The sequence below is a fragment of the Balaenoptera physalus genome, assembly GCF_965194825.1.
Source record: "Balaenoptera physalus genome assembly, chromosome: 17".
Taxonomy (NCBI): Eukaryota; Metazoa; Chordata; class Mammalia; order Artiodactyla; family Balaenopteridae; genus Balaenoptera; species Balaenoptera physalus.
Window position 1 is genome coordinate 49,159,474 of NC_138895.1, and position 18,872 is coordinate 49,178,345.

At 37.4% G+C, this 18,872-nt stretch overlaps 1 protein-coding gene across 11 annotated transcripts in view; it reads left to right on the forward strand.

Moving 5' to 3' along the window:
* The window catches only part of VPS13B (vacuolar protein sorting 13 homolog B), a 763,196-nt gene that overhangs the window by 692,767 nt on the left and 51,557 nt on the right, over nucleotides 1-18,872 (forward strand). For all 11 annotated transcript variants that reach the window (XM_082432674.1, XM_082432665.1, XM_082432664.1 and 8 more), the window contains 6 exons: nucleotides 6,180-6,335; nucleotides 15,779-16,042; nucleotides 16,722-16,805; nucleotides 16,983-17,158; nucleotides 17,574-17,744; nucleotides 18,103-18,304. In XM_082432674.1, coding sequence (XP_082288800.1) covers nucleotides 6,180-6,335; nucleotides 15,779-16,042; nucleotides 16,722-16,805; nucleotides 16,983-17,158; nucleotides 17,574-17,744; nucleotides 18,103-18,304 — 1,053 coding nt within the window. The remainder of the gene's footprint in view (nucleotides 1-6,179; nucleotides 6,336-15,778; nucleotides 16,043-16,721; nucleotides 16,806-16,982; nucleotides 17,159-17,573; nucleotides 17,745-18,102; nucleotides 18,305-18,872) is intronic.

The following is an 18,872-nucleotide window of genomic DNA, read 5'->3' on the forward strand; positions in this document are numbered from 1 at the left end:
ATTTGAGTTTTTAAAATAAAAATGTCTAATTTCTTTTTACTTGGAATGCAGGCTCTGTATGCTTTCTATTAGACTTTTTTTTTCATTTTAATAACATTAATTTTTATCTGATTGCAAAGTAATACATATTTATAGTATGAAATTTGGAAATTACGTAAAAGCACACAAAAACACACACAAAAAGGAAACTTAAAACCCATAACCCCACAACCCCAAGATAACCACTATTAGCATTCTGGTATATTTCTAGCCATTTTCTCCCTGAGGAATAGGAATATATACTTTTTGTTCGTTTTACAAAAATGGGATGTATACTGCACATATCTTTTTGTAATGTGCTCCTTTTCTGGTTAATCTTTGGCTAAGTAATATTGTTCACGTTTTTTCATTCTGTGAGTTTTTCTCAATGGCTTGACAGGATCCTAAGTATAAGAGAGGCTCTGAGTAAGCGCACCTCAGTTCAAATCTTATCCCTGGCCCTCTTCAGCACTGTGGCCCTGGGGAGGTCACACAGCCTCTCTGTAACTCAGCTTGCTTTTTCGTCCATAAAATAAAACAAAATCAACTGCCACATAAGACTGTTTTAAGGAATTAATAAGAAAATATATAAAATGCAGCCCACTGCTTGACACATAGTATGTGTCTAACAACCGATAGCTATTATTGTTTTTACTATATTTCATTTGACTAATTTCCTAGTAATGCCAAATTTTCATTATTAAAACAATTCTGGAATAAACCTACATCTAGGTAAATCTTTGCACATATGTATAACTATTATATCAGGATAAATTCCTGTTTAGAATTGATGAGCCCAGTGAGTATCTGAAACTTAGATTTTTGATACAAGGATTACCCTCCAGCTACAATCTTCATTCTGACCAACATTTTGCGAGTGTGCCAGGTTTCCCTTCTTTTGTAAGAGGTTGTTTTATGCTGATCTGTAGCCTTCATTTAATTCAAACAATCTTGAGAGAAAACCTCCAAGCCCTCATATTTTGTGTCATGATACTTGTGGGATAATAGTGACTTATATCACCTCCTGAAAGGTTGATTTGGAAAGCTTTCTTTTTCTTTCTCCTCTTTCCTCCAAAATACACTGCATCAAAGAGTCCAAGCTGTCCACTAGAAAATAATTCAATTTGACTTATTTCTACTTTATCATTCCTTTAGGTTGTGCTCTATAGAAGTAAAAGGATATATAGGGTCCTAAGAGTTCCAATATTGAGTCAGAGTGACACCAAGCATTAGCAATTATCTAGACATTTTTCTACCTGGTTTTCAGCATTATTTCAGATACTCTGAACATCCTGAAATTCAGCTGCCTTAAAAAAAGCAATAATGAGCAACATATTTTATTTTGTTTTCGTGTTAGTTTATTGGTGTGAAATGCACTACCAGTTCCACTTATGCATTCCAAACAAGCAGTTTAACATTGATCTGTTTAATTTGATCTGTAGCTTTTCAGATATTATTTTAGATAGACAAGAATGTTTTAATATTTTAACTTAATTTTCCCTTGTGATGCTCATCTAGTGTATCATTTGGGCTCTGCTTTATGCTTTAATATCAGTATTGCAATGTCTGAATTATAGATCTGAGGGATTGCATTGATTTATAGTTTAATCTACTATTGTTATCCACATAAAGCAAACCTCCCGTATACAAAGGTCATTCAAAATAGGAACTGTTTCTGAATATTTTGATTTGATTCTCATTTTATGATATTATTTTATGCACAAATATTGCCACTAAAAGTTTTGAATATCTACTTTGGGTTATTTTTCAATAATCCTGATTCATTTATTCAACAAATATTTTATTGAATGCCTACAGTGCACTAGGCTCTTGGGATATAGATATAAGTTTAGAAGTTTAAAAAACAAATATGATGCTTAAGCTTTAATATATATATAAATATACATTAGATACTATATGTTTATTTTATATATATATATATTCAGTAGCTTATTTCACTTGCATTTCACTTTAAGTTTTTAGAACTCCTAAAATTTCTACAAAGAATACAATGGATTGGGGAAATTTTTTTTTTAATATTTATTTATTTATTTGGTTGCACTGGGTCTTAGTTGTGGCAGGTGGGCTTCTTAGTTGCGGCTCACTGACTCCTTAGTTGCTGCAGGCGGGCTCCTTAGTTGCAGCAGGTGGGCTCCTTAGTTGCGGCAGGCGGGCTCCTTAGTTGTGGCTCGCCGGCTCCTTAGTGTGACACGCAGGCTCCTTAGTTGTGGCGTGTGAACTCTTAGTTGTGGCGTGCATGTGGGATCTACTTCCCTGACCAGGGATTGAACCCGGGCCCCCTGCATTGGGAGCACGGCGTCTTAACCACTGCACCACCAGGGAAGTCCCTGGAGAAATATTTTGAAGTTACGTAATTTTCAGTTTCTTTTTAGAACATTACATATTACTGTACAGTAAGTTACTGTAAAATGCAAAAAATATACAAGTGACTCTGAAGACAAACTTTCAATTTCTGATTAAGTAGAAATCATCTTGATAACAATTTTTAAATGAATAGTGAAGTAAAGTTCACAGAAAAGTATCTAGTACCTTCATTTATATTTAACATACAATTTAAAAATTGTTCTTAACCATCCCCTCTCTGTTTCTCTTCCTTGGTGTACCCTATTATCCTAGATTTCGTCTTGTTTTTCTCTCCTCTGTAATCTGTCGATTCAGGAATTCTCCCTTGGATGTACCTGTGGGTGGTCCTGAGAGCTGATCCCCAAGCCCCTGATCAGTAATTCAGTTTAAGTTTTATTTTTTATTCAAAAAAATGAGTGGGAAGTTCTATGCTCCCATAGAGCATAGAGTCTTCAGTGGAATTTAATCTTGCTGCCAGTGCAGCCCTGGAGTGGGAGGGTCTGCTAGAAAAAAATAAATGTGGCCCCTTGAGACCTTCCATTGAGTGTGGCTACTGTACAACCTGCCTTATACTTAGTTTCAGTTCCCATTGAAAAGTTCAAACAAGAGTGGTTCATATTTGACTCTCTTTTTCCCCCACAATGGAAAATATTAGACACTAGCTAAGTAGGCCACAGAGATTGAAAAGCCTGAATGGAAAAGGTGGTGAAGGAAGTGAGTCCGTAAGGGAAACTTAATAGAAAAAAGGGGGAAGAAAATTTCCAAATTGATAAGAGAACATTAAAGACGTCTTGGACTCCAGGCAGAATGGATAGTAATATTTTGCTAAGCCCGTTGCTTCCTTTCTCCTGTTTCTCATTCTGTTGCAGTTGTCCTGACCTCCACACTCTGCTCTCACCATCCTTTCAACACATTGCTCATCTATACAGAAGGCTAATTCCTGAATAAAGCACAAATTCCTTAGCTTAGTAAATCATCAGTGTTGGCCACAATCTAGATCTACTTCTCTGACCTTATCCCTAACTCTTCTTTACATGTTCCCTTTTCTCCAACCAGTTGAGACTATTAACTTTGCCCCAAGCAAACCTTCTGGCTTCACCTCTCAGATTGTCCCCTTGGCCCAGAAATGACTGTCATCCTTACTAGTTGAAATCCTACCCAAACTCTGAGACCCAAATGCTTCAGGAAGCTCTCCCAGTCACAGCAGCCTAAACAAGCCCTCTCTTCTCTAGACTTCTCTCATAATGCCTCTTGTTGGTTAGTTATGCATGCCTTATTTTCCCTGTAAAATCTTAAGCTCCTTGTGGGACAAAGACCAAAGCTCTTCTCTTTATTTCCTCTATAGTTCTTAGCATATTGCCTTCCTTATAGTATCTGAATAATAAAACTGTATTGGATGAATAATAGAAAGAAGTCTCATTAGGATTAGGCAGTCTAACACAAATTTCACATTTTTATGCCTGATTTTATAGTTTCTTCGGTATAGAAATAAAAACAGGCATATGAGTATTTGTTATTAAATGGAGACTTTTCAGCACCCATAGCAGTGAAATTGAGCGAGTTGGTCCAACAGGAACAGAACTTCCCACCCTCACTTGATGTCCAGGCGAATCTGAGCACCTCTGTCTAGTACCCAAATCACTTACGCCATGGGAAGGAGGACTGAAGCGCCACTAGGCCTCCTGGATTCCTTTCTGTAGATTTTCTCTCCAAGCAATGTCATTCCTTTCCTATTAAATTATATATATATAATGGCCAGTGATATTTAGATGCTTTTTAACTGTAAGCCAAACATTACAAATATTCTATTGGTCATGCGTGTGGGGAGAAGCGTCATGTTTTTCTCCCACTTAACTTTTCTGTGTGAACTAATTCCAAATGTATCTGAATTTTCATAATTCAAAGAAAATATATGTGCCAACATTTTGAGAGCAAATAGCTGCCAAGCGAAACCTGCCAGCATACTCCTTGGTGACATTCAGTCATTAAAAGCTGTGTACACAGAGTGAGCTACCTAAAACTGAGCTCAGATGCAAATGTGAACACTCCTCAATTAAAATTACATTGTGTGTATTAAAACTTTCTTTAGAGGCTGTGGAATTTTCAAGAAAAATACAACTGAGCTTGACCTTAAGTACCTTACCTCATTATTTTTTTGTCATTTCCAGCTACTAGTCTCTCCAAAGAAAACAACTTTCTTTGTTTCTTTTAGTTTTGTGTGTACCCTGAGCTTTATTCCCAATTGCTGCTACAAAAAACTGAAGTGGTTCCAAACACCACTATTGTTTTTCTTTTTTTTTTTTCTGTAACTCATATTTAAACATCAAAGATACTCTGGTACTTTTATGTTGAAGAATGTATATAAAATCACATTTTCCCTAAAGGTATTTTATTTGCTGTCCAGGAATTTTTTTTTTTTTTTTGAGCTGTTAGACTTCTTTTTTAGACGTCATCTGAATGGTAGCCTTTTGATTTCACAAGATCACTGGCGATGGTATGGAGGACGAACTGGAGCGGGGCCATATTAAAAGCAGGGAGATGAGATAGGAGAGTTTTTTTAAATATTTTAAGATATTTAAAAACAAAAAAACCCTCTCAGTTTTCCACCAAAAAAATCACATTGTGTTGACCAGTGACCTTGGGAAATTTTCAAATTTAAGCACGTTATAAGGGTTCCTCCCAAAGCTAAAACTAAAAAATAATGTTTCCATCAAAAAACTTTTATTGTTATGGCAATTCCCATGTAAGTCCTTAATGCATTTACTTTAAGAGCCTATTATGATAGCTCTTACATAATATTTTCAAAGTTTTATTCATTCTGTTAATTTGGAAAATGTTTCATGTGATTAGCCTTTGGTTAGCTCTTTTAAAAAACTATATATTATATGAAGGAAAATATTAAGTTTGTGTATCATCTAAATCTTTTTCCTAAAATGTCAGTTTTATTCCCTTATACTTAGTAATCATATAGAACATTGTTTATTTTCATTTAAATATGTATCCTAAAGAAGCAGTCATTATTGTTGTTTTAGAATACTTGTTCAGTTAGTGGAATTAAGTTTGGAATACTTAATTGCAGTTAGTGGGTAGGAGTAGAGATAGAAAATATTTGATGACCATGAAAGAAATCTAAATACTACCAAAAGTGGCAATGCTACATGAATAAATGTGAGTGTGGATCAAGAGACTCAACTGGTAAAAGTTAACAATAAATACATGCGAGAAAAAAGTAGAACAGAGATATTTTCTCACACATTCAAAATGTTAAAGGTATTTCTAATTTGATATATGTGATCTCATAAGTAGACTGTATTAAATGAACTGCATCTTCAAATTGCTGTTTTGTTCTTAATCAAAAGAAAAAATAAGGAATGGCAATTTAGGGTCAAAAATAATGCTACAAACCAAATTTAGCTTTAATTACTGTCTAGCCAGAAGAAGGAATAAACTATCAGCCAAGACCACGATTCTTTGATCTCACATTTCAGCCTTCTTGTCCTCCAGATGAATGAAATGGTCTTTCCTCAAATGTTCAACAGGCCTTTTACCATTTGATAGGACAGTTATTTTTAAGAAGGTTTAAAATGTGATCTGGAAAACCACATTGACTCTATGTGGCATATTTGCTATTCTTAGCCTGGTTGAATAAGCTGGAAGTGGATGAATAATGCAGGTTAGAAAGAAAACAGATGCTAAATATTACAGATAGGAAGGTTTTCCAGCAATGAGACTTTCATTTTAGGGCTAGTTTTTGTTGGCACTTTTGGCATTATGACGAGTGTTGTTTTTCTCTCCAGCTGTTACACATCTGTATTGAAGGCTGGGGCAATTGGCGTTGGTCAGAGCCCTTCAGTGTGGACCATGCTGGGACTTTTATTAGAACTATTCAGTACAAGGGTCGAACTGCTTCACTGATCATCAAGGTTCAGCAACTCAGTGGAGTACAAAAACAGGTAAGTTTCTTTGTGTTCATGGCCCAGACAACTCTTGATCATTTGATGTAATTAATGGAAGGGAAACTTAAAGAAATGAAAATATCAATAAAAAAAAAAATCACACTGCCATGCCCAGTTATGCCTACTCCTACCATGCACACGAGCACTTAATAAGTGCTTGTTGATGTTCCTGATGATGATGATGGCTTCATACCCCTTGTCCCACGTCTTTTACAAGAGCTGCTAACGAGCAGTAAACTTTACTGATTTTCATTTCACCTCTTCTCCCTGTCACCACCTACCTTCTGGTGGAGGTGCTAATGAGCTGTGAAATGGCCAAAGCGTCTTTACTGAGAAGGAAAAGAAGTCAAGGATGGTGGGGACTCTGGATAATCCAACAGTGGATAACCAGGAGTTGATTCTCATACATGTAAGAATAACCTGTGCGCAAGTGTCGTGATTCTCTCCCATGACAGAGTGGGCCTGGGTCTCCAGCAAGCTTTCTTTTCCTAGGAGTTAATATTAACTGCAGTAAAAATTCACTGCAGTCTAACTCTTGGCATATAAAACTTCAGCTCTCAGCACATATTTTTATATATTTTATAAAACTTCCTTTTGGCTGTTTTTGAAGTTCTAAGACTGCAAAGGGGAAAAAAAAGTATCTGACACTTTTTTGTGTTCTTAAGATGTGAAAATGTGGTTTTTAAAAGATGTTTTTCAAGCATGGAGCATATGACAAGAGTAGAAAGAAAAAAAGGAAGTATTAAAATCTGAAAACTGGCTTCACTGCACACATAATAACTGGATTTGTCATAAGAGTTTTAACATATACGTTCGCATCTGGATTGTAACAGTCTATCCAGAGCTTATGTGAACTGAGGACGTGATAGAGACAGCACTCAGTCCCTAGAAAAGGAAAAAGGGAGCTTTCCATATTGAGCACCTGGGGCTACTCCGTTGCTGTATGCCAGGGGCAGGCAGGAAGCAACTGGTGAGGTGAACAGTAGGACCTATACCATATACATTCTTGGCCTGCACCTAATCAGGGAGCTGGACTTCATGTTCTCATTATGGTAGGCAACAGAAGTGAAAAGAAACCTATAGCAGAGGAGTCTCAGACAAGAAGCATGGAAGAGTCTTCCCAGTCAACTGACCATTCCTCCAAGTATTTGTTGATTGCCCCCTGTAGAACAGAGAAAAATGAAAGACACTAAGTATGTAACACAACCTTTGCTCATAAAATGTAAATTTATGTAAACCCAACAATGTGTACGACTGACAGTAAGTGTGAAAGGAATTTAGAGGTTTCACTAAGAAGATTTGACTTGAGCTGGGCTTTACAAAACAGGTCAAATTTAGATTAAGAGAGGGCATTCCAAGTCAGCAGTATAGGATAAATAAAGATACAAATATGGGACAAATGTGTCTTACCCAAGGACTCATGAGGGGACCAGTGTGGCTAGTGTGGGCTTTGAGCTGGAAAGTCATAAGAACCAGAAGTGTCTCTCCTATCTGCCCTTAGAGCTCTCTTACATGGATATGCTCTCAACAAATATCTGCCCAATACACACTGGTTTTCTGATTCTGTCACTCATGGTCTCTCAAGAATGCCTTGTCTACCTTCCCATTCACCAGCATGCCTGAGAAAAGGTCATCCAGCATCTGTTTGAATACTCCAAACGATGAGAGTCTCATTCTCTCACACATCAGCCCTTCCCATTGTTGGTTACTTCCAGCAGTTAATGAAATTCTTTCCTAATTTTGACGCAAAATCTGTCACCATTCAGCCAGTTTTTACCATTCCTCAGAACTTGTGAGGCATACGCAAAAAGCACACAACTTGTTACCTCTCCTCTATGTTACAGCCCTCCAAAAACATGAGAGGAGGTAGAATATTTCCCCTTAGTTTCTTTCCCTCTAGGCTAGTGGTTTTCAAACTTGAGTGTATATCAGAATCCCCTGGAGGGCTTCTTAAAACACAGATTGCTGGGTCCCACCCCCAGAGTTCCAGATTCAACAGCTCTTGGGTATAGCATGATAATTTGTATTTCTAACAAGTTCTCAGGTGCTTTGACCACCATAGCTCTGGTCTGAAGTTTCCCAGTTCATTCAAGTCTTTGGCATGTGGATGCTAGAACATTTACCAGTCAGTGGAAAGGCAGGGTCCTTCCGTGGAGAAATCTTTTCAAGGAATGTCCTTGGTGGTTAAGATCACAGGCAACCTTGCTAGCTGCGTGATCATCAGCAAGTTATCTAACCTTTGTGAATCGCTTTTCTAAAATGGGACTAGTAATAATAGTGCCTTCCCTCATGAACTAAGTATGAGAATTAAATGAGTTTCTATATGTACAGTGCTTACAACAGTGCCTGGCCCATTGTCATAATCCAATAAATTTTAGTTACAATTACAATAATGAAATATTCCCAGGCATGAGTAATGTTTTTTGGACGTTTTTGTGTTGCTATGTTAATGCCTCATTCTTGCCATAGATTTATCTACTTTCACGAAATGATATTAAATTTCAGGGATAAATTAATACATACACTGTACCTGAGCAGATACTATTGCAACAGTATATCATAAGCCCAAAAAGTCGGTCATGTAAAACACATTATTTTTTTTAATTCTCACAAAACTTTACCTACTCTTTTTCTGATTGGAGAAGATTTCTCAGTCCTAGTACTTATTACCTATATGACCTTAGGCACGTTTCTTAACCTTTCTATGCTTCACATTCCTTTTGTAAAAGAAAGCACCCAATAAATACTAGTTCACCGTGTTATTTTTATGTTAACTATTATGAAGTATATCTGGAAACACAGAAAAGCCTAATGAAGAAAACTAAAATTACCCATAAATCTACCAACCAAAAAATATATTCTATTATTAATTTGGTGTATTTTTTCTACTCTATTTTTCTATGCAGAAATTTTTTAACCAACTTGAACTCTGATTGTAATTACAGTTTTTCAACTTGTTTTTTTCCCTTAACATTATATAATGCTTATTTTCTCATGTTATTTAAAATTCCTGAAGTTATCCCTTTAATGGTTGCATAGTGATTTACCATATGGTGTATCAAACCCCATGTAGACATTTCCTTGTTGTTGGGCATTTAGTTAATTTCCAATTGGTTACTATAATAGATCCTTAAATACATATCTTTGTGTATAAATATATGTCCAAATTTCTGAGTCTGTCCTTAAAATAAATTGCTATAAAATTTAATTACCTGCACAGAGGATATGAATGTTTTTGTGGTGCTTGATGCACATTCCCAAATTAAAAAGATGTACTTTATTTCTTAGACAAAATTCATCGTTTTGTCTTACCAGAGTCTTGTTGGGGCTACACTAACCTTTTAAATAATTAAATATATATTTGTTCTAAAACTTCTGCTGATTTCCTGAGTTTTTCAAACCATTAGCATTTTTTAAATCTTAAATATTTATGAGGGGTTCAAATCAGAACTAAAAAAAATTTCCATACATTGAAAGTTTAAGGAGTTCTTTTAATCACTCTCTCTGTTAATGTCAAATATACAGATTTTAAGGCATCTGGTGCCAAGTCACATTTCAGAACTTTTCCAAATGTTATTTGTACTGGTAAATGTTAATAATCCTTTTCTGCGGGGAATGCCTCTCACACTTTTCTCTGCTTCTACCTCATTTATAATAAATACTCTTTAAAAAAAAAGTCAAATCTAGCCAAACAGGAAAGGATTCTTTGGAGAGCGATAATGGAAGCATAACCAGCCCTTGCATCGCGTTTACCTTTTTGAAAGGAAGTGTCTTCTTCTCCCACAGGAACTGGGAAAGTCCATTTTACATTCCCACTATCATGGAAGGTACATACACATATAACTTATATTTTGAGTTGTAGCATTTCTTGTCATCATCAAATGAGATTGAGCTCTATATTGGGGCCATTAAAAAAACTTAGCAGAGTATGGACACCAAGGGGGGAAAGCAATTGCAGGGGGTGGGGGGGGCGGTGGTGGGATGAATTGGGAGATTGGGATTGACATGTGTACACTAATATGTATAAAATAGATAACTAATAAGAACCCGCCGTATAAAATAAATAAATAAATAAAATTTTTAAAAAAACTTAGCAGAGCAGGGAAAATTAGAACACAGAAACAGCAATTCGTTTAACCTAGAATGAAGCAAATGGAAAGTGGGTTATACTGAACCCAGGTTATACGAGGTTCAGCAGACCACCATGCCAACCTCAAACCAACTGTTGCATGCATCAACATTGTAAAAAACCTTTCTAGTCAGTGTTTTTCTGCCTTTCCCCTCTCTCCCTCCCTCTCTCTCTCTCCCCCTCTCTCTCTCCCCCTCTCTGTCTGTCTGTCTCTCTTTCTCTGTCTCTCTCTCACACACACACAAACACACACAAAAATGTATTATTTCTTTTTAAATTGGATTTTTTTTTATGGTCAGGGTAGATTAACTAACATTCAGATTAGCGCTAGCTAAAGTACGTCAGAGACAGGATTTCCTCAGTTGGCCAAGTTAGGAAGATAGGAACCAAGCTTCCAGAAGAGCTTCGTGGATTCCTGCCTCCCTCACATCTTCGCTTCTTTCCTTCTACCCCACCTGGGCCTGGAAATTTGCAGTAAACCGCAGCTGCCTAATTATGAAGCCCCATTTGGGGAGGAGGGTGTGTGCAGCTCCCTGAGGTACCTTAACTGCATTAATACACCACTGGACAATGGAGAATTGGCTAAAGCTTGCCTGAACAATGACGTTTGGTTACCTGTACCCTGCCTTTCCTGTACCCCTCTCATTTCCCCAATTCAGTGAAAACTGACCACACATAAAATTTCTCAGGGACTTTGTACATTATACAACTACTCACGCACATGTATTTGCGTCCGTGTTTTCCATCCCTTCATTGAGGAAAGCTTTACCACTCTAAAAACCTAAATGTACACATGTGAATGTATGTATATATATTTGTATCTTTATACATACACTTTTAATCATGGTTAAGATATCATTTTCCAGTGCATCTGGTGCTCTGGAGTTATTCTTTAATATCGCTATTCTTCTTGGCACTGATCTAATAAGAGTTCTGAAACCTGCTAAGTAAAATCATATGTGGAAATCTTCAATACACATCTTTGTGGCTTTGGGGAAAGAGGGGAATTAGTGTGAAACCTGGAAATGTGTATTAAAGAGAAACCCTACATTAAAAAAAATTAAGTAGCTGTCTTCAACTGATAAATTAATCTTGAAATTCTAACCATAATTTTCAAAATAACGGCACTGTAAGTGTTGCCACTTTGAAGAAAAGCAGGCCCGGCTCTCACTGAACCGGGCGAGGGAGCAGCCGCGAGAGCGCACCGCGCCAAGCGGCAGCCATTTTGGATTTTCCTTCATCTCAGTAGCCTTCCCTCCCTGGCCACTTTTAAGGGTTTTCTTTTTATCAAATTTGAAAGCCTATTTAACAGGCTTTTTGGTTCAAAATGAAACTATAAAAACCCACCAAGAGGATCTTTGTCTTTAAACAAAGTGAGTCCCAGATGGTTGCGGAGATTCTGTGGTTTCTGTGAGAGACAGCCAAATTCTCTCCTAAATCTCATGGGGCCCAAAGGTTCTGAAACAAGAGCAGTGAGCACACGTTGCCAGGCCTGGACACATCGGAATAAGAACAGAGTTACATACCGCCTCAGAGCTTTCTATTGTTTATTCAAAGTTGGGCAATGCTATGGCGTCATCAGGCTTATCATGAGCGTCTAGCCTACATATGCTAGAGAAGATCTTGTGTGCTAGTTTAGAACTCATAGTTCAGTGGACTTCCATGTTTGTTATTTTGAAAATATTGTTTTAAAAGATTATAATGTCCAGAGTATCTAGGGGAAATGCAACAGTTAAGCATAGCTTGGTTTTTACAGATGTGTTCCTTCTAAAGAAAATTCAAAGGAGTAGATAGTTGGAAAATAAATGTTTAAGAAAATGCTAAACCTCACTATTCGAATAATGCAAGTTGAAACAACAGTGACTTTAATGTTTGGTCTGTCAATCTAGCAGATTTGCTTGGGGTAAATAATAGTTCATAGTTGTTCACATTTTTTTGTGTAAATAATAGTTTTGTTTAAAATGATAGTTACAAAGTACTCCTAATGACATAGGAAAATGTATCAATTAGGATGCTTTCAGCCTGAAGTTACAAAATAGGATTTTTAATCTTCATAGCAAGCTAATGAGGCAGATACTATTATTGTTCCTAGTTTATGTTTATTACCTCACATAACAAAAAGGAAGAAGGCAGACTCGATGTCGGTTAGTTAATTAAGCAACTCAGTACTGTTATCTGCTTCTCTGCCGTCCTCTTGAATTTGCCTTCCTGACCTCAAGATGGCTGCAAAAGTTATATCCTCTCCTAACATCTTCCATGGCAGAAAAAAAAAGGAGAGTTTTCCCTTCTCAAATTGTCTCCCTTATTATCAAAGAGTAAAATCTTTCCCAGAACCTTTTAGCAGCCTTCGCTTTTTATATTGTTCACCAAAACAGAGCTCCATGTTCACCCCTAAACTAATCATTAGCAAAGAGGTAATGGAATTACCACGATTAGCTTGTACCAACTGTGATACAGCCAATGGGGGTCATGGGAGGTGTCCACCTTCCCTGAGTACTGTGCTGCTTTCTGAGACCTAGACCAAATCAGTGATTTTAACAGCAAAGGAAAAGGAGGGACCAGCTATTTGGAATGGAACCACTGGTTTCTGCCACATTTACCTTGTGATGGGCAACCTTTATTCTCTTTATGTTGTTTCTGTTTTCTTAATTAGTAGGTACTAATTTTATGAGATACAGACAGTCAGGATGGTGATCAACACAGACTCTGGGCCAGACCATCTGGGTAACATCAGAAAAGTTATTCAACATCTCTGTGCTTCTCTTTTTTTCCTTGTTAAGATGAGGAGTCATTGTAGCACCTGTTTTATGTGGTTGTGAAACAGGAGGGAAGGGGGCAGGGCACAACCTTTAAAAGAATGACATAGCCATAGGACATGACAAAGACTGGTTAGAACCGACTGGGTCCAAGATGGCAGAAGATTCGACTTCTGGTAGACCTTGAGTCTCATCATACAACTCATTGTGATACGTTAGCGTGCTAAATGACACACCTACAAGCACCATGACAGTTCTGAGGCCAACCATAAAAGGTCAAAAAGTGGGCGGTGGCCCAATTCCTGGAAATCCCCACCCCTTCCCCAAAACAGTTGGAATAATCCTCCCACTCATTAGCCTGTGAAATTACCCAGCCTATAAAAACTAACCACACCACGTTTTGAAGCTCTCTCGCCTTCAGAGATGGCCCACACTCTGTCTGTGAGTGTGTTTCTCTCTAAATAAGTCCACTTCTTACCTATCACTTCATCTCCAAATTCTTCTGCGACAAAGCAGGTACCTTAAATTCACCAGGAACAGTTGCTGTGAGAATAAAAGAGATAATTTGTGAAAATACTTTGTATTAGTCACGGTTCTCAAAAAAAAAAAACCAGAACCAGTAGGGTGTATGTGTGTACACACACACATATACATATATATGTATATATATGTACATAGAGAAAGGGAGGGAGAGATTTATTATAAATTGGCTCACATGATTATGGAGGCCGAGAAGCCCTAAGATCTGCCATCTGCGAGTTGGAACACCAGAAGAGCTGATGTGTAGTTCCAGTCCAAAGGCTGGAAAAGACCAGTGTCCAGCTCAAGCAGTGAGGCAGGAGGAGTTCCCTCTTACTCAGGCTCTTTGTTCTTTCAGGTCTTCAGTTGATATGATAAGGCCCACCCACGTTCAGAAGAGCAGTCTGCTTTAGTCAGTCTACCAATTCAAATGTTAGTCTCATCTAGAAACACCTTCACAGACACACCCAGAGTAATGTTTGAGTAAAATATCTGTGCACCCCATGGCCCATTCAAGTTGACACATAAAATTAACCATCATATCCTTAGACATACATGCTATACATGTATTACTTAGCATATATTTTATAACCTGGAAAAATATTACGAATAAGGAAAACAGTATGTGACAGTCCCATCTTCCTCAATCATGGTGAAAATTCATATTACACAGGATTTGCTTTCTAAAAGTATTCACTGCATAGGAGTAAATTTTGTGTTATCTTTTCAATTTCCACCAATTTAAGAGACATTTCTTAATGCCTGCTCTGAACTATACTCTTAGCTGGATGAAAAGTTAAATAATACATGGGTTTAATGGATAATTCTGTGTGTTTTATAAAGATAATGCTTCTACGCTGTAAGAAAAACCTGAATAAGATAAAATATAATTAGGCTTCTGAGTTAAAAGTTGTTTGTATTATCAGTTTATACAGAGATTTCGTATTGCATAAGAGTGCAATAAACCCTTGGAAATCAGCCTCAGGGAATAAGTTGATCACAATTGTCATCTCAGCTATGAGAGCTGAAGTCTTGTTTCCAGTCCCCTTCCTTTTTGACTGCTACATTGTTTGATACCATCGACCACCACCTCCAGTCAGCCTCTTCTCTCGTGGCTTCAGCAGCCCTGCTTTCTCCTGACACTCCTCCGTCCCTTCTCTGGCTTCTCACCCTGAGTCTGTACCTAAAGTCTTGGTCAGTTACTGGGTTTGAGCCTCCACCCTCTTTTCCAGTAAACTGTCTTCCTGTCCGCACACATTTGTGAGGCTTTAATTTCACAAGTCTTCCATCTCCAATCCCACCTTCACTCTCAAGCACATGACCAGCATCTGTAGCTGGGCATGGATCCTGCCTACATGTCTGTCCTTTGAATACTGCAAACTCAACATGACCAAAGCAAAGTCCCTTCTCTTCTTGGAAGCCTCTTCTTCTTCTTGTACTCTCTAAATAAGCTAACGATTTCATTTTCTTTCCATTAAAATCAGCATAGTTTACTCTGTCTGAACAAGGCATACCTTGTTTTATTGTGCTTTGCTCTATTGAGTTTTGCAGATACTACATTTTCATCAGTTGAAAGTTTGTGGCAACCCTTCATCAAGCAATCCAACAGCATTGGCTTGCTTCGTGTCTCTGTGTCACATTTTGCTAGTTCTCGCAATATTTCAAACGTTTTCATTTATTATTATCTTTGTTACGGTGATCTGTGATCAGTGACCTTTGAAGTTACTATTGCAAAAAGATTACAACTCGCCGAAGACTCAGATGATGGTTAGCATTTTTTAGCAAAAAAAAAATTTTTAATTAAGATATTTAAAATGTTTTTAGACATAATGCTTTGAATACTTAATAGATTACAGTATAGTGTAAACATAACCTTCATATGCACTGGGAAACCAAAAAATTCATCTGACTCCCTTTGTTGCAATATTTGCTATATTGTGTTGATCTGGAACCAAACCTGCAGTATCTCCAAGGTTTCCCTGTATTTCCAATTGATGAAGTCTTATTGATTGATGGATTGATTGATTGTCTTTCAGATTATCATCTGTGGAAGACAGATTATCTGTAGTTACTTGTCTCAAAGCATAGAACTAAAAGTCGTTCAGCATTACGTTGGTCAAGATGGACAAGCTGTGGTTCGAGAACATTTTGACTGCCTCACAGCCAAACAGAAATTGCCTTCGTACATACTAGAAGACAGCGAACTGACCGAGTTGTGTGTGAAGGCCAAAGGAGATGAAGATTGGTCAAGAGACGTGTGTCTGGAATCCAAGACCCCTGAGTATAGTGTTGTCATTCAGGTATGAGAAGTAGTACAATCCAGAATAGAGCAGCTTTAAAATTTGAAATTTCTCGTTATGTTCTTTACTCAGTACAGCACTTAATTTATTAATAAATGCTATATACAGAAGAGGGGAGGCCTGAAATAATATAAAAAGGCTTTGAATATTATTTCTCAAACTTTTTTGTCCCCATCCCACGACAACACGTTTGTATCAGTTCCAGTAGTTCTCATAGCCAAGACTCTACCCCTCCCAGATGGAGATGATTTATATCTTGAAAAAGATTCTGATGCACAAGGGCTTTGGAGGGACGGGAGGGAATAAAGGGTGTCCTCCCCACTTGAGAAGCTTTATGATGATCTGCTACTTTTTTATCTCTTTCTCAATCTCCACCATCATCACTTTCATTCCCATAAAGGACAAATCCTCTCTTTTGTTCTCCCACTCGCTCTTATATCAGTCTCTCCACATACAAATCCCTTCATCTTTATGGAAAGAATTGGCCCCATTGACTCACTGCACATTCACTTCATGCCATAATGAAGTCTGTTTTTGCTTATTCTTTGTTTTTAAACGGCTTTTTTCTGTAACTTTAAACTTTTTGTATCCTCCAAATGGATATTATATCTGTGCCTTATTTTGATTAATTAGTAAACTGTTTAGTATTTAATAGAACCGTTTTCTATCTCATGTGCAGGTGCCATCTTCAAACAGTTCTATTATTTATGTCTGGTGCACAGTTTTGACTTTAGAACCCAGCTCTCAAGTGCAACAACGAATGGTAAGTGCTTTCTAATCCTAAAATATGGCATATGACTTTGACCTTTCCTGTTCTGAAATAAATTAAGGTCAGAGTGACCCAGGGAAGAGATTTATTACAAGTTTGTTTCAGCGTCAAACAGCTGGAATACTGCAACAAAGCAAATATGAAAGTTGTTCTGTCCTTTTATTTTTATAGATTGTGTTCAGCCCTCTTTTTATCATGAGGAGTCATCTTCCAGACCCCATTATCATACATTTGGAGAAAAGAAGTCTGGGATTGAGTGAAACACAAATTATTCCAGGAAAAGGACAGGAAAAACCACTGCAAAACATAGAACCTGACCTTGTACATCACCTAACATTTCAAGCAAGGTACTGGGAAAGTCCTTACATTTTCTTAAGAGAGATTCAGTAGAAAAGTAACTTTGTCCTACTGAGGGGGTAAGGGAGGATAGAGTTTTTTGTATGATTTCTTATCTTATGAGAATGTTATTTTTAAATTGCCCTGCCTAGTATTCTCTTATTCTCTTCTACAGTTTAAGATAAAATTCAGCCCCTTTAGATATAAATAAGAGGGATGATCAGAAAATTTAACTGACACATAATTTCTGCAGAGGAACAAGAGATCTCCACCCAAGCACTGGGGAGGAACGGCCACGGCCCAGATAATTCCCCAAACTGTGTCAACATCCCTAAAGCACCAAAAAATTGACTCACTCTCACCAAAAAAAATATTGGTTTGTGATACATCTGATAATCATTCTTGTGTTTTCTTTCCATTTCCTAGAGAAGAAGATGATCCTTCACATTGTGCTGTTCCCATCTCAACATCCCTCATTAAGCAAATAGCCACTAAGATACACCCCGGAGGCACAGTTACTCAGACCCTTGACGAATTCTATGGGCCAGAAAAGTCCCTTCAACTCACATGGCCCTATAATAAAAAGGACTCTGACAGGTAATGTTCTCTAGCAGTCTTTTTCTACAAACACTTCTCAATATTAAGAAATAAATTACCATTCACAAAAATCTTAGATACCATAAAAACATTTTAAAACAGAAGATGTTTGCACGTATCTGTCAGATTCTGACCTTTTATCACCTAGTAGATGTATTCTGTAGATTGCTTCATTCTTAATCTCTAACATAATTGCATGAAAAGTTTCTTTCTCCTGGATGCAAATTTAGCATTGCATGACTCTGGTGTGAAGAGGTGTCATACAGGAGCATTGTGTGTCTGGAATCCTTAAACACATTTCATGAATCCTGAAGTCATCATGTTTCATTGAGTCTCTTGGATGTGGTATTTGGCACAGGAATGAGCAGCTGAGCCAGTGGGACAGCCCAATGCGAGTGAAGCTGTCAGCCTGGAAGCCATATGTGAGGACCTTGTTGATAGAGCTGCTACCCTGGGCCCTGCTCATCAATCAGTCCAAGTGGGACCTCTGGCTGTTTGAGGGAGAGAAGATTGTTCTACAGGTTCCTGCTGGCAAAATTATTATCCCTCCTAATTTTCAGGTACTATAACTTTTTTCTTTAAACTAATAGGAATTCTTTCCTTTCAACAACCAGCTTTTATTCTGAGGTTGCATTTATGTTCTTAACAGAATCAATCAGTTGTGGAAAACTGTCCTCCTAGACGCATATGTAAGGGGTATGGAATGTTCTTTGATATTCAAAGACATCTCAGATGTCTTTTTTTTTTTTTCCCCATCAGCAGTATTCATGCTTGAGTTATCATTAAATTTGATAACTTGTACTAGTTACATTCTCATTTCCATTGCATATAGGATGTTTGACAAGTATTAGGATTTGCCTACTCAGGATATGTTAAGAACATAGAGCCATATTCTCTGCTAACCCACCCCCTAGATATTTTTGTGGTTCTTACAGAAACTCTCAGAGATGTGCAAGATGGATAAGAATTAAAGATTTCTGAACAGCTATTTTTGTCAAGGCCCCTTTTCCTTTATAAGTGGACTTGCCTGTCCATAATCATGGATGCCCCCCATTAGTGATAACAGCATAGAATCATTAATAACAAGGGAAGAAAAACTTAATTGTAAAACAGAATTTCATAGGAAGA